A 24973-nucleotide genomic window follows, 5' to 3' on the forward strand; every position below is an offset into this window, starting at 1 on the left:
TTTCTGTAAAAAATCAATAAAATAGCCAAAACCGGTTTGGCTCAGTGGTAGAGCGTCGGTCTGCGGACTGAAAGGTCCCAGATTTGATTCCGGTCAAGGGCATGTACGTTGGTTGCGGGCACATCCCTGGTAGGGGGTGTGCAAGAGGCAGCTGGTCGATGTTTCTCTCTCATGGACATTTCTAGCTCTTTATCTCTCTCCCTTCCTCTCTGTAAAAAATCAATAAAATATATTTTAAAAAAATAAACAAGATCTGCTAAACTAGACGTTTGCAGGACCACGGGCTTGGAGTGATTGTTCCCCGCCCACAACCGCCCACAACGCACAGGTCCCCCCCGCCCCTGCATCCAGCGAGTAGTTCCATATGAATGAAATTCCAGGACTGGTCACCGACTCAAACTTTCCTCCCGCCATTGGTCAGAGCTGGAGGAAAACACTCGTGATTGGTAGAAAGTCAGAGGAGGCGGGCGGGGGAACGCCTTATACCTTAGAAATGCTGTTTTGGCATGCATTTCTCTACCGCCCTTTTACGTAGTTTTCCACGACTCGCAGGGAGTCGGGGCAGTGCGGATTCCGGCGGCGGCGCGACTCTCTGACGTCTCCTCTTCCAATTGGCCGCCCGCGCCGCCTCGGAGGTGAAGTGTACCGCGCTGATTGGCTGCGCCGAGCCGGCCGCGTGTGATGTCCGGGGCAGCGATTGGCTCTCCTCTGCTGGGGGGCTTCTCTCGCCCCGGACACGGGACTCCCTGGAAGTGGACTGGCCGGAGAGAGGGGGGCCGGCTTGCTTGCGTCGCTCCGGGCCCCCGCACGAGACCCCGGCGTGAGGCGGCCTTTCAGGGCCCGGTGGGCTGGCGAGCCGCCGACGCGGCGCCGGAGGAGGAGGAGGAGGCAGTGAGGAGCGTGTTGGACAGGGGCCGGCACCGAGGCCGGCACGGAGAAACCATGGCCCCGCAAAACCTGGGCACCTTCTGCCTGTTGCTGCTGTACCTCATCGGGACCGTGATCGCCGGGTGAGGAACGGGTAACCCGCGTGGCATGGGGGCCCCTGGGTCAGTCAGTCTTGGCTGGGACCAAGCTGGAAGGACGAGGAGGGAGGGCATTGCTGTGGCGAGACAGTGGGGCGGAGGAATGGCTCGTGTGGACCAGGCTGGTAAGGCTGGTAAGGGTGGAGAGGAGAGCCATGGATGACACGAGTGAGAGGGGCTGAGATCCCAAGGCCCTGGAGAACCGGACTTGTTCGGAGGGGTGGGAGTTGGATGCCAAACACGACACGGGGCCCCGGGGGCTGTTGAGCTGGAGAAGAGGAGCCTGCCGTGAGCCACTGGGGGAGCAGACATTCAGGTGGGCGGTGGGTCAGTGCCAGGCTGAGTGAGGAAGTTCGCCGAACAGTTAAGGAAGCCATGCTGGGACTGAAGGAAGTTCAGTTGAGTTGCAGACCCTTTGGGAAGTCCTTGTACCGCTTCTTGAGATGTTGAGCCTCAGCTGTCGTCTGGCCTCATTGTCTCTCTCCATGGTACATCTTTGAGAAGTTGAATGGTATTATGGATGGGAAGAATATTTCCCGCTACTACCGCAGGTAGTAGACCAGGATCCTAGCCTCCCCACCCACACCCCACGTAGAAACTATGTGACCTTGAAGGAACCACCACCTGAATTCACATTCGTAAGTTGAGGAACTAATGTGCCTCCTGTAGGAAGGGAGTAGGACCACCTAAACTCTTGAGGATCCTTCCAGCCTTTAAGATCCGTGATCCTATATGCCTGCTGACCACAGGATACTATATGCCAGGCTTATATTTTAGAATGTGGGGAATAGAAAGGCCTTAGATTCTGTCAATTAATAGGTTGCTCTAAATGGAGCAAGTCCTACCTAGCAAAGCTTTAAAATGTAAGTGCTTGTTATTCTCTTAAAGGCTTCTGCCCCGTGCATATATACTTAAACTTTGTCATTTTTTTTCTTATAAAACATCTTAAATTTTAAAAGAATTTAATTCCTAGGAAATACTTTATTGTTTTTGTTAGTACTTTTTATATTTACTAGTAAAGCACTAAAGTATACTAAGGTATTTAAACAAGGAATCAGTATAAATACTTAATACTGTAGCTTTCTACTTCAGGCTTTCATAAAGGAGTCTCTTGGGCACTGTGATACTGGTGCTGAATTATGCTGGCTCTCTTTTCCCTATATTTTCCTGAGCTGTTATTTAACCGTTTTTATATTAAGTATATGCTAAGTTTTATTCTTTATCCAGTTAACTCTTTTGTTATTAATTTTAGTGAACCTTTCTTTTTATTTAGTTAGTTCTTATCTCAAGATATATAAAGTTTTTGCAGATTTTTGGGGCCAAAGATAAAGCACCTAATTAATCCTCACGGAACCCTTTATGGGTGATCATTTTCAAAACGATGTTAAATGATTTTCCTGAAGTGTGACTAAAAGCTTATGAAATCGTTTTTATTTTTAAATTAAAGTTATTGGGGTGACGTTGGTTATTAAGGTTACATAAGTTTCAAGTATACAACTCAATGGCACATCATCTGTATATTGCATTGTGTGCCCACCACCCTAAGTCAGATCTTCTGTTATAGAGCACCTGAATCTTGGTACCCCAATGCATGTTTCCCCCCACTACATTATAAAATATACCATCACTGCTACATTAGTGTGTCCATTGTGAACCACTTTCTCATCTGCTTTGCTGACAGAATGCATTTTCAGAATAACCTCTGGTGGCTAAAGTGAGTCTGGCTAAACAAATTGATTTTTGTGAGCATGCTTATTTATTCATTTCATTCAGTGAATAAAAAAAAAATTTATTTTTTTGATTTCAGAGAAGAAGAGAGAAGGAGAGAGAGATAGAAACAGTAACAATAAGAGAGACTCACTCATCAGCCCCCATACTGGGGTTTCCCCTGACCGGGAACCAAACCGTAACCTCCTGGTTCATAAGTTGATGCTCAACCACTGAGCCAAGCCGACCAAGCTCATTCAGTGGATATTTATTGATGTCTTCTATGGGCTGGCTACATTCCCTGCTCTGAAAGTTTATTATAGTTTTATCTATCTTCCCATTGGCCCTTCTTGCAAAGATTTTCTTTGTAATTAGTTGGTTCCAGCATAGTATCTTGCAAAGAGGTCTGTGGATCTCTAACTTACCTTTAAAAAAAATTTTCTTTATTGTTTAAAGTACTACATATAGTAGTACATATATCTCCTTTGGATCTCTACCTTATCTTGATACCCAGCTCATGCCATGCATATTTTTCAGCTGCTGTGACTTATAATATCCTGCATATGAGGTTTAGAAACTGTCTATAATTAAGACTTGATTTAGACTAACTAATATAACTTTTAGCAATGACTGCAAGATTGTTATTTTCTCTTTCAGCAAAAAGCACCACAACTCGTACATCTAAACGGGTGTTATTTTCTTTTCTTATTTGGGCTTTGGCTTAACCTGTATATTAACCTCTGAAGTTAACTTCAGTCACTTCATCTTTAGCATTCTTACAGTTCTATTGTTAGTTGGAGCATTTATGTGATGCAGTAATTTTGAGTAAAGAAGATCATCCATTGAGATTGTTATTTGATCTTCAGAAACAGTCAAATGTCTTTTGAAGTCAATAACAGGAAAAGGTTATTGGTTGACAATAACATGTAAATATAAAGTAAAAACATGGTTTTCTTGACTGACAGTAGTTCTAAGAGAAGAATGCCACAGATAGTTTGAATAATTATAGCAATGCTCAAAAGTAGATAGCCTCTCGCTGTGATTACTTCAATATATAAAACTCATTACAAATTCTGGTGTGTTCTCTTTTTAGTTATTATTTTGTGTGTGTATGTATCACATGTCACTTTTAAAAATGTACTACATAACTCTGTAATGAAGTATCCTCTACCCACTCCCCAGGAGAGATTTCTATAAGATCTTGGGGGTGCCTCGCAGTGCCTCTATAAAGGATATTAAAAAGGCCTACAGGAAACTGGCCCTGCAGCTTCATCCTGACCGGAACCCTGATGACCCACGAGCTCAGGAGAAATTCCAGGATCTGGGTGCTGCTTATGAGGTGAGTCAGGAAAAAGGGTAATGTATTAATAAAACCTTGCATATGGACATTAGCAACATTCTATACTTAAGATACAGAAAAAACTGTATAAATACAGGAAATACTCTTCTTCAAGCCATTTCTTTTTAAAAATAAGCTATAAATAAAAGTAAAAGTAGTATTTGATGTTATGTTGTACTTTAATGTTTATAAGTGTCACTTCCTGCCCTTTTTATATTAATATTTGTTTTAGTAAGGAGAGTAATGTTGAAAAAGATGATTGATGATTGAAATAAAAGTTAGATTGATGAGTGAATGAATAGATTAATCACCAAGCAACCAATGAATCAGTTTGGGAGCTGGAGCTAGAAACAAACAATCTAAATGAAGATCACAAATCCACATGCCTATATGGACTAGATAAGTAGTATACAGAGCAGTTATAAGATAAAGCATCACAGTGGGTATTCTGCCTCCAAAATTAGAAATCTATAGGGATTGAGCAGAACTGTGACAAACTGAAGCTGCCTTGCTGCATTTCAAGGGACCAGCTAATATTCAGTCCTATTCAGTTTTTGCCATTTATAAATGCAAACACTGCTACCACATAATTTCATGTTTTAAGAAAAGTGGAAATCCAGATGTATAAAGTAAATTCTCCTGATTGTAAAATGTTGGTAATTAATTCAATTTAAAAAATTTTATTCATACGTTTCAAACAAAACATCTATGGTTTGAATTTGCAACCTCTAATCTAGAAGTCAAGACACTTTCAGTGTCCTATCTTATTCACCCTTCACTAGGACACTATGAAAATATAGTAGAACTGGACACATTCTTATTCCTATTTTCATTTTTAACAATAGTGAGGAATATTTACCGAATGTATAATAAATCATTTACTATTTTAAAAAACTTATATACAGAACCTTTCAACACTATGGTGAAAAAAATTTACAGATAATCTTTCATTTACACTAATGAAAGAGAAAGATGCAAATTTCTATACTTTCGAGATGCCCACCAGCCAATCAGGAGTGAGTTTGCAAATTAACCCAACAAAGATGGTGGCTTAATTTGCATACACAGGCTCAGTGGCTGGGGGCAGTGTGGGAAGGCAGAAAGGTGACTCTGTCTTGAGTGAAGGCACTGCTGGCAGCCAGGGGAAAGAAGGCCCATTCTTGCACAAATCTTTGGGCCTCTAGTCTGTTAATATAGGAGTTAGGTATTTTGTATGTGTTGCAATTCATCTTTCCTCTAAAAATAGAATAATCGATCTGTGGTTTTACTTTTTCCCCCAGCTTTATTGAGATGTAATTGACAAGTAAAATTGTAATATATTTACAGTGTTCATCATAATGATTTTGTTTCTAATCCTCACCCGAGGATAATTTAATTGATTTTTAGAGAGAGTGGGAAGAGAGGGAAAGACAGATTGAAATATCGATGTGAGAGAAACACATAAATTGGTTGCTTCCTGTACATGCCCTGACCAAGGTCCAGACCAGGGAGGAATGTGCAACCAAGGTACAAGGTATGTGCCCTTGACCAGAATTGAACCCAGGACCCTTCAGTATGCAGGCCAACACTATCCACCGAGCCAAACTGGCTAGGGCCATCATAATGATTTGATATATGTATACATTGTGAAAAGATTCCACCCATCTAGTTAACACATCCATCACCTCACATATTTATCGTTTTTTGTGAAAATATTTCAGTTCTGCTTTCTTAGCATATTTCAATTATACAATAGAGTGTTATCAACTCTAGTCATAGTCACAATTTTCATTTCTAAAAGGGCACAGGAAAAAAAAATTTAACTCCAAACATCAAGGAGCTAAAAATTTTGAATTCAAGTTGCATCTCTGAATGGTTAGAAGACTAAAAACAAATATGAAAAGTATGTTAGTAGTGGAAAAACCAAAAGGAAGGGATCCCAAGGCTTCCTAGATTAAAGAAGTGATTGAACTAAAATAGAGACTTATACCCAGGTAAAGCCTAGAACTAAGGGGTTCCCCCATTCTTCTCTAGGAACCTTCAGGGATTCTATGGGACTGAAATCTCTAACTTCAGGCTCTCAAATAAACTTGAGAGGGTTGGTGTAACATTTTGTCTCTTGTCAAAAATGTGAAGTCCATATTTTTACACTATATTTCCCATGAATATTCCCATTGTTTGCTAGGAACCCAATACTCAAAAATGAACTTACCATGCTCTTTAAAGAATCTTCCATGTTCTTTAGCCATAATCTGGGCAGGTCCATTCATGAGATTGCAGTTCATTTAACTCTTAAGAGCCTTTATAAATCACAAGTTCATTTTTTTTTTTTTGTCTCATTTACTTGATTGCTTTTGTTTCTTAAATAAATTAGAGTTGTAAGGTTAAAGAGTCTTTTGTAACACAAATCTGTCTTCACTGAGCTAGGACTACTACATTTGAATTGGTTGACACTTTGTGGTTTGATTGGCCAATCAACTAACCTTTTTTATTTCTGTTAGAAATAAGATAGTTTCCAAGATCATAGAATTAAATTGCATTTCTTAGACATAAAACAGTAAGTAATGGTAATAGGTAACTTTAAGAGTAGTTTTTAGGGAGTTATTTCAGAAGCCTTTGATGTCCAAAAAGAAACTGATTAAAATACAGTCTTTGGGGTGTTTGAAATGCTGTTTCTTATAGATCCAATTGTAGTGCTCATTTCTTTTTCAAGACATCAGAAAAGTAGACTTGAAAGTATAAATCCAAATTGCATAATAATAATAGATTTGGGTTTTTGGTGTGTGTTTTTAAGTTAACTCTGCCAATTTCTTCTCCAATGTAGCTACTTTTTTTTTTTTTGATATTTACCAAAACATCCCTTCCCCTCACCTGGTCTATCATAATGACTTTAGTCAAATACTCTAGTCACCCTGGACCAGGCGTCTTCAAACTACGGCCCCGCAGAGGAGTCTGATCCGGCCCGCCAGGTTTTTTGGGCAGTGAGCGCAGCCGAGGTGTTACAGTAGGAATTAGTAGTTCATATAGTCCAGCCCTCCAGCTCTCTGAGGGACCGTGATCTGGCCCCCACTTTAAAAAGTTTGAGGATCTCTGCCCTGGACTAACCCATTTGTCTTTACTTTTAAGAATGCTCACTTTCACATACATTCAAATTCTTTTCACTCTTCTAAATATATCTTAAATGTTAGTAGATGTTTGCTGGGCCTCTTGCACATCATTTAGGCTTTGAGCCAAAGGTGTGTCCTGTTTACATATGGAAATCAGATTCCTTTTCTTTTGCTGAGTCAATTTTCCCATGTACTCCAAACCTCTTCTGAGTCAACACAAGTATGAGTTTGCAATAATTTTCTCCTTCACTTGCTGTTTAAGTATGAGTTTAAAATATCAGAGAAAGGGTATTCACTTATTTAATTTTCAAAGGTGCATGTGTACAGGTACTTCAGATTGCTCTAAATAGATAGGAAGCTTATTTTGGAATAAAAATTCTGAAGAGTACAGAAGCTTATTTTGTTTTTACTTTCCTTGGTATCATGTGTGGAGTGGACCCAATGAGAAAGCATATACCTTTAACCGTGCATGTAGTTTTTTAAAAACTTTGAAACTCTATGGAGAGTCTTTTCAAGCTGTGAAATTGACCTTGAGCAACCTTCACAGAGCAGTGCCCTTTTTTACTCTGCAGAAAGGAAGTTATGAACTTAAATGTATACATAGCAGACAGCATTCTTCCATAAATGGATTTCGATATACCCCCCAAAATGGAAAGTAAATGTGAAAATATAGCAGTTTAGGCCTTTTGGGAGAGTCTATCATTTTATTCCCTTGATTTGCCAATCTCTTAATGTGTGTGGTCAGGGGAGAGATTTGCTATAGACATGTAGGGCTTAGCAAGTTTTAAGGTTGTCCTAATTTACTGTTTTTGGCACTAATGAGAGTCAGAGATGGTTGAAACAACCCAGCTTACTTCCCTCAGCCACCCCACTTCCAAATTCTTTGCCTCTGAGCCACTCTTTCAGCACTTTTTTTAGACACATGCCCCCTCCTCAGGCATTCACTCAACAATCCTGTAAAACAACAACAAAAAACAAACATGAATTTAGCAATCTGGAAGTTACAAAATGAGCGATGCATCATATAATTTAGTCTACTGAAGAAAACTTTATAAACATGCCTTAATACTATATATGATTAAAAACTACATTCACTAAAATCTTAGATACAGTATTAGAGTTTTGAAAAACCATAAATATGAATGCACCTTATCTGAACATTACCAACTCATGATCTTTTTTGTTCCCAGGTTCTGTCAGATAGTGAGAAACGGAAACAGTATGATACTTACGGAGAAGAGGGATTAAAAGAGGGTCATCAGAGCTCCCATGGAGACATTTTTTCACAGTATGTAATTTATCCATATGCAAAGTAGTAGTGTCAGAGAACGGATCACTTAGTGATTATGAAAGAATTATCCTTCCTACCTTGTTTAGAAGCTTTTAATGAAGAGTTTAACTCAACTGATCCTTGACCAAAAGGTCAAACATCATCTCCCTGTGAGAATGTCCTCTTGCATTTTCACAAAGCTCCAGAAAAGATAGGTGGCACTGAAAGGGCTGTCCATCTAGCCAACTGTATCTGTCAAATCAACCCTGACAGTGTTGGAGGGACACATAAACGTTGGAAACCAGTTTGTCCTCATCTCCTTGCTGTCATTTGCAAATCATTTAACTGGCAACGTTATTATTGTAACAGAGAGGAAGAGAGAGAGAGAGAAATTCCATACCTACAGTTACTTCTCTTTCACCCTGTCAACATGAGTGACAATATCCAGCATTTAGGGAAGGAATCCGGGTAGAGGCTCTTTATCTCCTGCTGTGAGGTGGCTTTCTGGAAATGCTAAGTGGTTGGAATAGTAAACACCTTTCCTTCCCAATAGCTGAACCCCTCTTTGTTGATGATGTTAACCTAGGATTTCAAGTCAAGTTATGAACAAAAAATGTTTGAATATGCATTTCTATGGGGAGAGGGTTTATTGTTTCCTTCAGATTCTCAAAGGGTTTTGTGAACCCTTCTCAAAAATAAGTAAAAGTCATTATCTTATACAGTAGTGTTTGGGGTGACAGTAGATTTTTAGGACTTGTGAAAATGTGTGAGTAATGTGGTTAGGAAATCCTTTTCTTCCCCAGGGGTTGACGTGGGTTTAGTCTGCTAGGGGAAATGTCCCATTCCTCTTGGCTGTTAGAAGTGATCCCTAGGGATACCAAGGCAGAAAAAGTTTGTTTGTACCTCTCCATCCCCACTTCCCAAACCCTCTCATCTTTTATTTAAGATTCAATAATCCATTCACCAAGACTGGTTGGCAGGGGGGAGTTACATAGTTGTCATCGTCACAGTGCTAACATCTGAGGCTTAATAATACCAGAAATTAACATTAAGATGAGCACACCTACACAGTTGAAGGTCATTGTTTGTATTGATCTCCAAGTGATCTTCTGTTACAAAAACTGATGTTGGTCTTATAGAGATCAGAACTTCCATAAGGCTGATGGTTTTTCTGTTTATTTCATTATATACTCAAGATATTTGTACAGATCAGTTGCTTTCACAAAAGTTAGTTTCTAAAAAGCATATAAAGTGAACATTACAAATGTGCAGAATTGCCATTAAGTTCATTAGTACCTGGTTTATATATATTGTATACCCTTTCTCAATAAGCCCATTATATCTTGATATTCTTCAATATTGAAACATTATTTCATTGATTAAGCCCAACTGAATTCATTTGTATAACTATATATTTGCATTATACTATATGTCTGGACAATACTATATTAAAAAGTAATTTTTTTTGTGGTGGGCAATATAGTTGATATTGTATAAATTAAAAATTGTATATAATGTGTGACTCCAAAGTACCAGTATTTAAAACACCTTTTAGTTTTATACAATATGTTGATAGGACACAATATTTTATGAATATGAAGAAAACTGAATCATTGTAAGACATGAACTCTGATTTCTTTTTCTGTTAACTTTACACTTATCTACAGCTTCTTTGGAGATTTTGGTTTCATGTTTGGAGGAACCCCTCGTCAGCAAGACAGAAATATTCCCAGGGGAAGTGATATTATTGTAGATCTAGAAGTCACTTTGGAAGAAGTATATGCAGGAAATTTTGTGGAAGTAAGTTCAAATAATATGGGTATTCACATTGACTCACAAAACATATTCTTTTGACTAAAACCAAAGGGTTTCTGGGCACCTTCTCTGTCTTTTAGGGGATGGGAGAGTGACTAGATATGTAGAGTTGCATTAATCATAATCATTGCCTCTTACTTCCCCCTCTGCTGGCCTGGTCGCACTTCACAGCCCCCTTGACGGCCTGATCACCCCATGCAGTCTGCTGTTCAATCGTTTGGTCATCCCTCACCTCACTGCCAACCTGGTCACTCCACACAGCCTGTTTGTTCAGTCATTTGGTCGTCCCTCATTAACCTCCCTGCAGGCCTGGTCATAGGCAGCCATCTTTGTGAGGGCATGAGAGTCAATTTGCATATCACCTTTTTATTATATATTACTAGAACCCGGTGCACGAAATTTGTACATGGGGGGGGCCGAGTCCCTCAGCATGGCCTGTACCCTCTTGAAATCCAGGACCCCTCAGGGTGTGTCCGACTGCCAGTTTAGGCCCAACCCCACAGGGATCGTGCCTAAACCAGCAGTCGAACATCCTTCTTGCAATCTGGGACCACTGTCTCCTAACTGCTCGCCAGCCTGCCTGCCTGATCGACCCTAATCACTGCATGCCTGCCTGACCGCCCCCAACACTTCTGCCTGCCTGATCGCCCCTAACAGCCTCTGCCTTGGCCCCTGCTGCCACAACTTTGTCCAGAATGACATGGAAGTTTGTTTGGCTATCTGGTTTAATTAGCATATTACGTTTTTATTACTATAGATAGATGCTTACACTTTTTTCTTACTCTTTCATTTTTATAATGTCTTTCTTCATCTCAAGTATTATTATGCTTGTATTAGCTTCTTAGGCTGTCTTCTCTAATAGATTTGTTTAAAGTACATGTGCTATCCAGTTTGTTATTTTTTTGGGGGGTGTGGTAGATAGTTGGAGTCCTCAGGTCTCTAGTTGTTTTAGCTTTTGAGCTCATATGCCCCCTATGGGTATCAATACCTCTTTTCCCTTATATAGCATATTAGGGCAAGCACTTATCTAGTGATTTTACCTGTGTTTTGTTTTCTTGGAGTTTTTGTTTGATGTCTGGGTTCTCCTGTTTCCTGGGGAGGAGAGGGCCTGTCCTAAGGCAGGTCAAGAAGGAAGAACTTCAACAGTCTCTAAATGCCCTGATAGCTCCTGTTATCCTTATACATACCAGTTCATAGAAGCATTCTATCTCTGGAGTTTTCTCACATATTTTGTATTATTATTGTTTCCTGAAATTCATATATTTGTTGGGTTTTCTGTTTGTTTTGCAAGAGAGAGAGACAGAGACAAAGACAGAGACAGAGGCATCGATTGATTACCTTCGATACAATGTGCCCCGACCTGGGATTGAACCCACAACCTGGGTATATGCCCCTGACCAGGAATTGAACCTGCAGCCCTTCAATGCATGGGACAGCACTCTAACCTATTGAGTCACCAGCCAAGACTGGAATTCATGTTTTATTATAGTTTCACATGGTGATTTTGGAGGAGATAGCAGTATTTATGCATATGTGCCATCTTGACAGGAAGCATGTTCTTAGTTGTGGGTTTTGCTCTGAATAGTTGAAAGAAGAGGACTAAGCATTACAGAAGATGCAACTGGCTTGTAGTACTGTTGTTCAGTCTGAAGAATGGGAGAAAAGGGAATTAAAATATGTGGGTCATCTCTCCTTCTGAAACAGGATGGTTTGTTCAGGTGGGAGAAAAGAAGTGAGCCTAGTTAACTCCTATGTTCCCTTCCAGTCCTGTTGTCTAGTCATAGCTAATACAGAGTACATCACTTTTTGCAGTTAGTGTATTTTAAAGTAATTCTTGGTAATGTAATTACTATGAAGAATGTAAGTGGCCATCCTATTTAAATGACCCAATAGTGTCCAAACCGGTTTGGCTCAGTGGTAGAGCATCGGTCTGGGGACTGAAAGGTCCCAGGTTCGATTCCGGTCAAGGGCATGTACATTGGTTGCGAGCAAATCCCTAGTAGGGGTTGTGCAAGAGGCAGCTGGTTGATGTTTCTCTCTCATCGACGTTTCTAGCTCTCTTATCTTCCTTCCTCTCTGTAAAAAATCAATAAAATAAAATAAAAAAGAAAGTGAAAATTCTCTAAAAATAAATAAATAAAAAATAAATGACCCAATAGTGAATTCTTTTTTTTTTTATAATACTTTAAAAAATATTTTTTAATTGATTTCAGAGAGGAAGGGAGAGGCAAACATGAATGATGAGAGAGAGTCATTGATCTGCTGCCTCCAGCACCCCCCACACGGGGGATCGAGCCCACAAGCCAGGCATGTGCCCTTGACCAGAATCAAACCTGGGATCCTTCAGTTCATGGGCTGATGCTATGTATCCACTGAGCCAAACCAGCTAGGGTGTGAATTTTTTTTTTAAAAGAAATTATTTTTTATTTTTTTATTTTTTTAAATATATTTTATTGATTTTACCCAGAGAGGAATTGAGAGTGAGAGAGAGTTAGAAACGTCGATGAGAGAGAAACATCGACCAGCTGCCTCTTGCACACCCCCCCACTGGGGATGTGCCCGCAACCAAGGTACATGCCCTTGACCGGAATCGAACCCGGGACCTTTCAGTCCGCAGGCCGACGCTCTACCACTGAGCCAAACTGATCCCGGCAAGAAATTATTTTGAGAGAACATAGTGGTTAAAAACATGGAGATTAAAAATCCTCCAAAACCTAGCTTTGGAGCTAGGTTGCCTGGTTTAGAATCTTAACTCTGCCATGAGTTAGTTATGTGACCTTGGTTATGTTACTGAACCTTTGTGTTCTTTCATCACTTCCTTTGTAAAATAGAAATAATAATAATACCTACTCAGGAGGCTGTTGTGAGGATTAAATGAGTTCCTCTATGTAAAAGCAGTTAGAGCATTGCTTCACATATAGTAAGTGCTGTAAAGTATTTGCTCTAATTACTATTACTGTTATTTATTCTGTTGACCCGGACTTTCAGGGATTTTCCTCCAAGCATTTGTGTCACCTGCTGCGTGAGCATGTGCTTTGTGATTAGGTGTTTGACTAAATAGGTAAAAGCAAGAGTACATTTTTCCATTTAAATTAGGTTCCATGTAATTTAGAGGATCAGAATGTTTGATTGCAATCAAGTACAAAGAGGTGATTATTGTATCTTTTGTGTTAAAGTATCTGAATTGAAATAGCACTGGAAGCAGCCCTAGACTGAGTTGCCTGAAATAAGGAATTGTTTTCATTAAGTTAATCAGAGCTAATCCTCTGGTGGTAGCCATGTACCAGTTCTTCAAGGCTATGGCTGTTCTTCAGGGGTATGCTTTACACAGCTCAGATTTCTATGAGATAGTAATTCTGTGAACTATTTTAACTCAGCAGTATTTAATTGTGGCTTATAAATGCTGATATGTTACACATTATTTTTCTGTTCTCTTTCTTTCTCTCTCTCTCTCTCTCTCTCTCTCCTCTCCTCCCTCCCTCCCTCCCTCCCTCTCTCCCTCTCTCCCTCCCTCCTTTCTTTCTTTACCCTCCCTCCCTCCCTTCTTTCTTTCTTTTCTTTCTTTTCTTTTCTTTCTTTTCTTTTCTTTCTTTTCCTTTCTTTCTCCTCACCAGAGTATCTTTTATTCATTGATTTTTAAAGAGAATGGAAGAGAGGGAGGAAGAAGCAGGGGTTGGGGGTTGTGGTGAGGGAGGAGAGAAAGAGAAACATCGATGTGAGAACACATCAATTGATTGCATGCACTCTTAACCAAGGATAGGGCTGAACCACAACCACTGTACCTGCCTTTGGAAATCAGACCTGAGACCCTTTAGTCCTCAGGCCAATGCTCTAACCATTGATCCAAATCAGCCAGGGCTGTTCTTACTTACTTCCTTTTCTCCAACTTTATTTTTTTATTTTTATTTTTATATTTTATTGATTTTGTACATAGCGGAAGAGAGAGAGATAGAGAGTTAGAAACATCGATGAGAGAGTCATCGATCAGCTGCCTCCTGCACACCCCCTACCGGGGATATGCCCGCAACCAAGGTACATGCTCTTGACCAGAATCGAACCCGGAACCCTTCAGTCCCCAAGCCGATGCTCTATCCATTGAGCCAAACCGGTTTTGGCATACTTTATTTTATTTTATTTTTTATTTATATTTTATTGATTTTTTTTTTTTTTTTTTTTTTTTTTTTTTACAGAGAGGAAGGGAGAGAGATAGTCAGAAACATCGATGAGAGAGAAACATTGATCAGCTGCCTCCTGCACACCTCCCACTGGGGTTGTGACCGCAACCATGGTACATGCCCTTGACCAGAACGAACCTGGGACCCTTGAGTCCGCAGTCCGATGCTCTATCCACTGAGCCAAACCGGCTAGGGCCTCTTCTCCAACTTTAGAATGTGAGTCATTTAAATATCTGAATGTTTCATTACTGTTTGTTCATTTGTAACTCCTGAAATATACTTCTCTCAGCTCAGGCCTCCCTGAGGGATAGCTACCGGAGAAGGGGAAGTTCCAGCTTTGGCACATGTGCAGAGAGAGCCCTGACCAGTTCAGGAAACCAAAGTCTTTTCCATGTAAATCAGGTTCCTGAACTGGCCAGGGCTCTCTCTGCAAAGTCTGTTCCATGTGAGAGAGAAGCTAATATTGTTTATGCACTTCTTAGGTAGTTAGAAACAAACCTGTGGCAAGACAGGCTCCTGGCAAGCGAAAATGCAACTGTCGGCAAGAGATGCGGACCACCCAGCTGGGCCCAGGGCGCTTCCAGATGACCCAAGAGGTGGTCTGCGATGAGTGCCCTAATGTCAAGTAAGTGACATTTGTTCTACCAAGAGACACTTTAATCATCTTGTCTAATAAAATGCTAATGGTCCATTCCTAGATTTTTTTTCTCTCCCTGCCTTCACTCTTCTCTCTCTTGTGTTCTGCCAGTGGGTAGAACAAAGAAATTGTACATTTTAATTTTTCCCAAAAGTGTTTCTTTTAAATATCTTCCTTTATGTTTCGGAACTAATGAGCAGTGGCCTGCATTTCTGAATATGCCTGATAAATGTTTGATGTTTCGTTTTTTTCCTACTTGGAATATTAGAGCAATATTATTTGTCTAGCAGACATTTCAGATTAGAGAAGTGCTATTTGCTGATTGTGTTATAAATACAACTATTTAATAGAACCTTAAATTGGGTATATCAGAACTAGGTCAGCTGTTTGTGGGATCAGGAAAAAACTCAGACAGGATAAACTCTCCTGCTGGATTCCTAATAGCATGACCCTACCCTTCCAGATTCAAATGTATGTAAGTGGGAGTAGTTTTCTCTGTGATGGATCACGCAGTTCAGAGTAATCAGTCCACTGCAGTTGCAGGGATTGTCTACTATAGAGTGGTAGCTTTTTCCTGTTTTGGCAAGTGGATAAAAATAGATGTCAGCTGGCCTTCTCAATTAGAGATACAGGATAGTCTTCCAAGAAAAAGCTAGAATAGATAAAACTTTCATTATTTGTACTGTGGGTTTGACTTGTATTTTATTTTCTTTCTTTCATTTTAAATTCTTTTTGTTTCAGACTAGTGAATGAAGAACGAACACTGGAGGTAGAAATAGAGCCTGGAGTGAGAGACGCCATGGAGTATCCCTTTATTGGAGAAGGTAAAATATTCGTGTTGGTGCTTTATTATCATGACTTTATGCTCTATTTGCTTGTGTCTCCCATTCTCACCTCACTCCATATTCTTAATGGCCACATAGTAAATGCACATATTATTTCTCCCACTCTTCAGTGAGTTTAGGGTACAGAAAGCCTGTTGTGACCATCATGGTTGGACACTGTAAGTCTTAGCATTATTGTTTACCCTTTGAATATCGTATGCAAAAGTTACTATCAAGTAGCCTAAATTATATCAAACTTTAGGGTGCTCAGATCTTAACGGATTAATTTTAACTCAGCAACAAAAGAAGATACGTAACTTTAGTTGGCATTAAGGTACTCGGAGACCTTACCTTTGGGGTTAAATTTAAAACTCTAAAAGGAAAAAAAACTTTAAGACTTCCAAGTTCAAGAAATCAATGAATCATTGGCTGTTTAGGAAATAGGTCGTTATCTACTAGTATTGCTGTGCCTGAGGTCCAAGTGATCTTGACTAATTATTTGAAACTTGGTATAACCAGGTTGAGACACTGCTCTCACAGATAGATTTGATAGTCGACACCTAGGTAGAGGTTTTAAATAGATTTGCAGTGTCAGACCTGTGCCGCTCACATTTGGCTCCAATCTTTTCTGACCAGGTGAGCCTCATGTGGACGGAGAACCAGGAGACTTACGGTTCAGAATCAAAGTTGTCAAGTAAGTAGTCTAATTTTAGAGGCTTTCCGTTCAGTGCCTGCTTTTCAGGTGCATCAGATTACAGAAATATGGGTAGTTGCCAGGGCACTTCCAGACTTTTTCCTCTGTTAAATGTCTGTTACACCCTCAATGATTACTTGTGACTCTACAACAATACCGAAGATTTTGGGTTGAGGCCTAGGATTTGACCTTGTTATATATTTACTCAGAGCCTACAAATTCAGAAGGTGTTAGAAGAAAATTATTAATAAGACAAGTAAGGAGTTGTTAAAGAGAAGCAGACTAGAATGGGAAGTGGAGGAGACTCGAGGTGTAACTGATCAAAGGCCCCATCCAAAAGCTCTTCCTTTACATAATCTTATTATTTCTCTCCTGTTACCATTTTGGAAAACAGTGATTCCTTTGCTTCTAACGATTCTTTGAAACAAGGTTCCCACAAATATGGAGAAATGGGCACCCACCTCCTAGGGCTTTTCCCTCATAGCACCCTTTAAAAAATTTTTTTATTTTTTTTAATTTTTATTTTTTTACTGATTTTTAGAGGAAGGGAAAGGGATAGAGAGAAACATCAATAAGAGAGGAACATTATGGATTCGCTGCCTCTGCACACCCCTTACTGGGGATTGAGACCACAACCCAGGCATGTGCCCCTACCTGGAATCACACTAGGAGCTCTTGATTCCTGGATCAGTGCTCAACCATTGAGCCATACTGGCAAGGCCACAGCACTCTTGAATCTCCTCGATCTTTTTCCCAGCTTCTTTTCTCCCCTTGTCTTTATGTGTGTGTGTGTGTGTGTGTGTGTGTGTGTATACATATACATATGTATGTATACACACACATATTGATTTCAGAGAGGAAGGGTGAAGGAAAGAGAGATAGAAACATCAATGATGAGAGAGAATCATTGATTGGCTGCCTCCTGCACACCCTCTACTAGGTATTGAGCTCACAACCCCAGGCATATGCCCTTGACTGGAATAAAACCCCCAACCTTCAGTCCACAGGCTGACACTATCCACTGAGTCAAACCAGCTAAGACCTCTCCCTCTCTCCGTTTTTCTCATCACTTCCCAGAGAAATTGGAACATGTACTTTTCCCGAAATAAACCTGGTGTCAAGTCCTTATATTTCCCAAAATTCCCTCTTGCCCTATCCTCACCCTCCCTCTTGCCCACCTTCTCTGCATTCCTAGGGCTGACCTGGCCTTGGGAGCCCAGCTCTGGAAACCTCTCCAGACTCATTCCTGATGCCCAACTCCCTGCCCCCACTGCTAGAAATTGTCTTTCTCTCCTTTTCCATACTCTACTTATACTTTTATTTACATCCATTGGCTTCTACTGATTGTAAGCTCCTTAAGAGTAGGGTTCAGCTTAGTGGATAGAGCGTCGGCCTGCGGACTGAAAGGTCCCAGGTTCGATTCCGGTCAAAGGGCATGTGCCTTGGTTGCGGGCACATCCCCAGTAGGGGGTATGCAAGAGGCAGCTGATTGGTGACTCTCTCTCATCGATGTTTCTAACTCTCTCTTCCTCTCTGTAAAAAATCAATAAAATAAAAATTTTAAAAAAGAGAGTAGGGTTCAATAAATTTTACATACCTTCATAGATTAATACTACACACAAAAGAGTATCTAATAAAGGCTTATTGTTTAAATGAGTGATATTCAGCCGAAACCGGTTTGGCTCAGTGGATAGAGCATCGGCTTGGGGACTGAAGGGTCCCGGGCTCGATTACGGTCAAGGGCATGTACCTTGGTTGTGGGCACATCCCCAGTAGGGGGTGTGCAAGAGGCAGCTGATCGATGATTTGCTTTCATCGATGTTTCTAATTCTATCCCTCTCTCTTCCTCTCTGTGAAAAATTAATAAAATATATATTTAAAAAAATAAAATAAAATAAAAAATAAATAAATGAGTGATATTCATCATTTTTCAAAATGCTCTAGAAACTTTTTGAATTCTTCCCAAAGAAAGATTAAAGTCAGTGATTTTTACCTTATTTTGTTTCTAGGCACCCAATATTTGAAAGGAGAGGAGATGATTTATATACAAATGTGACAATCTCACTAGTTGAGTCTCTGGTGGGCTTTGATATGGATATTACTCACTTGGATGGTCACAAGGTAAACAAACCAATTTTCCTACTTCCTGCCTGTCCTCTTAAAGCTTTCATGTAGGTGGTTTTGAGATTTGTCAGCCACTTTGATCATTTAAGACCACGGGGACTTTTTAGTCCTTGTGCCCCATCCTGTCCTCACTCTACTGCCCAACATTTGGACATTTCAGCTCCTCAGTTGATTGCACAACTATGTTAGTCTTATCCTTATATTGTCTATGGGCAGAGCCTTATTACTTTGTTGTTTGTGTTTGGTTTTTCTTTTTCTTTGGAAAGCTTTCTCTTTCTTTGGCTTCTAGTGTCCTAATGAGTTTCCCTGACCCCTCATCCTTTCTGCCTCTTCTGAGGTGTGACATGAGCTTTGAGCACTTGTGATCATGAGAAGTAATGCTGTACTTCAGGACTACCAGTCCTACTCTGGTTCATTAGCTTTTGATTTCCAGGTACACATTTCCCGGGATAAGATCACCAGACCAGGAGCCAAGTTATGGAAGAAAGGGGAAGGGCTCCCCAACTTTGACAACAACAACATCAAGGGCTCTTTGATAATCACTTTTGATGTGGATTTTCCTAAAGAACAGTTAACAGAGGAAGCAAGAGAAGGTGAGGGGTGTAATGTGTAAGACTGTGTTTGTATGTGGTAAAGGGTATGAGAATAAGATGGTTAAAGAAGATAGTCAATAAGACAAAAATCTCCAGTGACATCAGACATCAACCATTAATACTAGAGAACACAAGACTAGGAATGAATATGCCTTTCTGTAAAAGCAATATTAATAATTAATGGCCCCATGCACAAAATTTGTGCACTCGGGGGTTGGGCCTCTCCCAGCTGGCCTGAGCCCTGTCACAGTGTGGGAGCCCTGCAATCCATCACCCCAAAGAGGTAGGCCCCACCCACCCATCTGGGGCTCCTCAATGGATTGCCCCAAAAAGATAGGCCGGAGCCAGGGGTCCCAAATCTGCGCCATGCATGGAGCCGCAAGATCCCCAGGCCTTGCGGCGTGGAGCTGAGGGACCCCCAGGCCTCGCAGTGGAAGCTTCTACTGGCCCACACTGGGCTGGTCCACAAGGAGACTTCAGCCAGGCCCCACCCCCATCCCCATTGCTGCTAGTCCCCGCCCACCTGCGCCTGCTGTACATGCAGCCTCCTGCTGATGTGTTGTTACACAGGAGGTTGTACCTGACCTTGCATATTATCCTTTTATTAGTATAGATTCTTCTGTATCAGGGTTACCAAAGGCCATGTAAGCTGGGCTTTGAAACCTGGGGAGTGATAGGTTGTTTGGATGTGGGGTTGTGAAATAGAATCCCTTAAAACAAGTGAGCAGGACCAAACTGTTAAAAGAGATGTGGATTAGAGGCTTAGGGGTGATGTATGTGATGACTGGTTGAGAAGAGGGCCTTGTTGGTGGGTCCTAAATAAAAGGAAGAAGGTGAAAGATCAAAACTGAAGGAGGACAAAAATGAAGGAATGGAAGATAACTGAAGAGATATTCTATTTTATTTGCCTTTTCTTATAGGGTTTTGTGGGATGTGTTTAGTATATGTTTGAAAGACAAAGATAAGGAATCATCTTGATGTACACATGCATGTGTGCAGGGATCCACATGTGATGAAGTTGGACATTGTGGTTATTAGTTTAATTCACATCATGGTGGTCATAAGGCCCGTTGTGAGCCTCCACATGAAACATGCTCTTTATACTCCAGGGAAGATACATTTTTATTAATGAAGCTATTTCTTCATTCTTCATTCTTCAGGTATCAAACAGCTACTGAAACAGGGATCAGTGCAGAAGGTATACAATGGACTGCAAGGATATTAAATGTGAATAAAATTGGACTTTGTTTAAAATAAGTGAATCAGCGATATTTATTATCTGCGAGATTTTTTTTGAGTTTGTTTTTGTTTTCAATATGCAAGTTTGGTTTAATTTTTTGTCTTCTAATGATCATCATGAAATGAATAAGAAGGCTTAGGAATCTGTTATTTTTGTTCAGAAAAGAATGACCAGCAAAAGGTTTAATAATACCTCTCCCTTTGGGGATTTAATGTCTGGTGCTGCCACCCAAGTTTCAAGAATTAAAGCTGCAACAGGACTCCAGGAGCAAAAGAAACAATATAAAGGGTTGGAGTTAATTGGTAGCTGTTTCATTGAAAATACCAACTGGAGAAGTCTGTTTTTAAATACATTTTGTTGTAAATTTTTCTTGACTCCTGTCTCTTGTTGGTTTGGCTATGCTATTGTCTTTTCCATCTCCATTTTGGTCATTTTCCCTTCATCTGCCAGTTCCCCTTCTTGGTGCCTGTGTGTTGGGCTATCCTCCAGTCAAGCAAGCTGGGTGCATAAACCTGCAAACAGTGATTAATACCCATCTTCTAGGAGTTTGAAGAAACTGAATAATAGGTTAGAGATTAGGGTAGGTGAATCAAGGTTACACAAAGATCTCATTGTCCTTGAGAAGGTATACTTCCTCACTTAATGTGGGAATAATACAATCTGATATGAATACTTTTCTATTTAGAAGGCACTTTCATATATTGATCTCAGTGTAGTTCCAGCAGCCTCTCACCTTTGGCTGTGGGGCAGCCAATGCCTTTTCATTACATTTTGCCTCTTTTACAACAGTGAATGGAAAGGGTGAAAAAAAAATGGGATCTCAGTTGACCTGAGGATTAAAAAGCCTTTGGTTTGTGTTAAGAACTAGGATTACCACCGGCTCTAGAAAATGAATGTTAAGGGGAATTGCAAATTGCACCATCCTCTCCCTCGGTACCTACTTCAGATGATACTTGATCCCCTTCACTTATTTGCATTACACAGTCATGTCATACTCTACTTTGCATCTACTGTTGTGACTCCTTGGCTCAGGTGTTTCAATGCCATTGAAGGATTTCTGTTGCAATGAGTGGAGCTGCCTTTGAGCCGTCAGTGTAGTTCCAGCAGCCTCCCACCTTTGGCTGTGGGGCAGCCAATGTCTTTTCATTGCATTTTGTCTCTGTTTTACAAAGATGAGTGGAAAGGGTGGGGAAAAAAAGGGAATTTAATCACTTTAGAGAAGTTAAGAATAAGGTAAAAAGCAGTACACATCTAACATCAATCACTCTTTGGACTTGATTGATTCAACTCTGTTTTCACTTGTGGAGAAAATGATCAAAATTAAAAGGCTTACTTAAATACTGAAAATTTTACCTTAAAAATGATATGAAACCACATTTATATAAAAGCCTAATATGTAAAGTGCTTCCCTTGGGAGTTTGACCAGTTTGATCGCTCTCTCTGACATGTGCTGACCACCAGGGGGCAGCGCCGAGTGAAGGGAGGACCCGGCTGGCAGCTGGAAGGCCCCTATCGAACTTGATTGATCAAATCTGATTGCCACCCAGGCCTAGGAACCCTACCAATGCACAAATTTTGTGCACCAGGCCTCTGATAAATACATATGTAAGTTAGTGGAATTTTTGTACATTTACTATTCATTATGTACTGAGTAGCCCTAGTTGAGTATTTCATAGAAATAATCATCTACATTTCTCATACATATTTTTGCCCAGGAGAGCTCTTGACCATTACTTGCACTTGCTAATCTCCTTTTTTCCTAGGATTTTTGCAAGTCAGTCATATAATAAGCTAGTGTTACTAGTCTTGCTAGAAAGACCCCATAGAGATAATACTCTTGCTATAAATAAGATGTTAATGAAGCTTTGTCACTCCTGTTTATTAATGCTGCAGGCTGCCATGATTTAATGAGTTATAAAAATATCTCATTAACTCCAAGCTTCAGTTCACCCTGAGTGCTTTCTCTGAAGCACATTGTAATGTGGAAGGATTTGTATCGAAGTTCCATAGATTTTCTTGTAGTAAAGAAAACCATAGTAACATGGTGCTGATGGAGATGATGGAAAGATCATAAAACCAAACTCCAAAGACCAAGCTCGTTGCACTGTGGTACAACTACATCCCCAGAAGTTATTGCTGTCAAAAATGAAGTGGTGGTCCCTGAGGCAGCAAGCCCCCTACTACATAGACCACAGATACCCACCTGTCCAGGAATGTTGAGGAACGTTGCAGCAGGGCCTCCTGGGCTCGGGAGGGTGGAACAGTCAATAGGAAAGTCCTCTTCAAGCCAGAAGCTTCTGTGTTACAGTTTTCAAGTGAAGGACTGTGAAAACCTGTTCTTTTCTCAGTTAAAAAAAAAAAAAATACTGAGCACTCACTCTGGGCCAATTCTGTTCAAGTGCTTTATATGGATGAGCTCATATCTATGGAAGAGGGACTGTTATCCTCAATTTACAATTGAGGAAATAGTTTTCAAACAGTGGTGCCAGTATTTGAACCCAGGCAGTCTGCTCCATAGAATGTACTCTCTCCACTGTTGTGATTTCATGACTTCTATTTTTTCTACTTAGAAAAAATAAATTCTGTGTAAACAGGATTTTAGATGATGATGGTGAGAGAATAGATAATAGTATCTTTAGTCCTGAAGGGAAAAATGTCATTCCAGTGAGAGAAGTAATTAAGCAGAAGGGTTGGCCTGGAATCAGACTCAATCTCTGTGACACCTGGGAAATGGGAATAATAAAGGGTGATATATTTTAACCTGAACTTCTGTGCATTTCTAATGCATTTGTGCTACTCATTTGATTTGTTTACTTCCTAGTCCTCAGTTGGACTTACTATTGGTTAGATTGCCAGGTTCCTAAATCCTGGTTGGGTGTTGGTGCTTAGAAATTACTGTTTTTTGAAAAGGAAACAATATGGAAACTTAAAACCAATTTCAAAAGTTGCATTGGTTGCTATTAGAAATGAAAATGGGCCAAAACCAGTTTGGCTCAGTGGATAGAGCATGGTCTGCCGACTGAAAAGTTGCGGGCTCATCCCCGGTGAGGGATGTGCAGGAGGCAGCTGGTCAATGTTTCTCTCTCATCGATGCTTCTGGCTCTCTATCTCTCTTCCTTCCTCTCTGTGGAAAATCAATAAAAACATATTTATAAATGAATAAATAAACAAATAAATAAATAAATGGCACCATGCACCTGGCACTGACAAACCAACACTGCTTCTCCCAAGTGGGACACAGGCCCCATCACCACCCTGAAGCAATACCCCATCAAATCACAGCCAATGCTGCCAAGACCCCATGGCGCAAAATGCAACCCACAGCCCAGGCCAGAAACAGTTGCTATGGGCACTGGGTAATGACAAGTAGCAATGTCTGGCTTCCTCTCCCTAGTGACTAGCCTTCTTGCAGTTTCTTCAGCCCAGGAACCCTACTGGCTTTATAGCCAGGTGCAAACATTTTACAGTTTACCAAATGTTTGTGAAGTATTTTCCCGTGCCTTATCTCATTTGATCCTCACAGAAGTCCTGGAGTAGGTAGATAGACTGGGTAGATTCCTATTTTTTCTTCATTAGCAAGATTTGAATAGTGATATTAAAATATTTCTTCTAGTTAATTTCCTTTCAATATACATTAATTAGTGCATCAGGACACTAGTATTATAGTAGGGTACATTATTAAAATTCACCTGAATCTTTTTTGTTCTTGTTTTTGTTTTTTTTAAATGTGGCTAAGCACCTGGAAGTCACTCCTCAACATGGGAGAGATGGACTGGGACTGGGATGAAGTCCCTATTCAATTACCTATCATTCATTTTAGTCCAATGGTCCAGACCATTGAGATGTTTTGGGATCCCTACTCAATCAGCCAATATTTTGTCTGTGCTTCTCCACTTGATTTGATCTACCCTCTCAATTGGCTGAGACATCAAGATTTTCATCAATACAATGAATAAAAGTGCTGGTCAAAGAGTTGAAAGCCAACTCTTGGATTTTGCCACTAAAAGCCTATCTCCAGGGCAAAGTCATATCAACCTCCATGGAAAGAACTATTTTTTTTTTTAATCTAGCCATATTACTTTATTGTGCCTACACAGATATGTATGCTGAGGTGCTTGCTGAAATCCAGTTATACAATATTCTGTTAGGAAATGAAATATGTCAACATAACTTAGTCTTACTGAGCCCTTACTAGGTTCCAGGAATCAGCACTTTCACATTTAGGTGCTTACAAGTGATGCCTAATGGGGCTGTCATGCTCTTACCTTTTTAGAAAAATTGTCCATCTCCCCGTTTTGGTATGAACACTCCCAGAACTGGGGGTCCCAACTCACCCCTGATGGCTTGGGACTTGTTTGTTTCCAGTGTTAGTAGTGGAAGCCCCACATCCTGGAAACCCGTAGAGAAACCAGGACAGTTGGTCACCCTAAGATCCACATCGAAG

At 40.4% G+C, this 24973-nt stretch overlaps 1 protein-coding gene and 1 long non-coding RNA gene across 2 annotated transcripts; both read left to right on the top strand.

The window, feature by feature from the left end:
• Positions 1 to 622: 622 nt before the first annotated feature.
• On the top strand, positions 623 to 20903 carry DNAJB11 (DnaJ heat shock protein family (Hsp40) member B11). Its single transcript, XM_036443942.1, has 10 exons — positions 623 to 1010; positions 3915 to 4071; positions 8348 to 8445; positions 10095 to 10227; positions 14900 to 15042; positions 15796 to 15878; positions 16515 to 16572; positions 18582 to 18693; positions 19130 to 19289; positions 20450 to 20903. The coding sequence occupies exons 1-10, from the start codon at positions 682 to 684 to the stop codon at positions 20512 to 20514; spliced, it is 1338 nt and encodes a 445-aa protein (XP_036299835.1). The 5' UTR covers positions 623 to 681; the 3' UTR covers positions 20515 to 20903.
• LOC118722478 lies at positions 4088 to 4958 on the top strand. Its single transcript, XR_004989015.2, has 2 exons — positions 4088 to 4810; positions 4854 to 4958. It is a non-coding gene; the product is annotated as an uncharacterized LOC118722478 (long non-coding RNA).
• Positions 20904 to 24973: the final 4070 nt, after the last annotated feature.

Source organism: Pipistrellus kuhlii, unplaced genomic scaffold (genome assembly GCF_014108245.1).
Source record: "Pipistrellus kuhlii isolate mPipKuh1 unplaced genomic scaffold, mPipKuh1.p scaffold_m20_p_2, whole genome shotgun sequence".
Lineage (NCBI taxonomy): Eukaryota > Metazoa > Chordata > Mammalia > Chiroptera > Vespertilionidae > Pipistrellus > Pipistrellus kuhlii.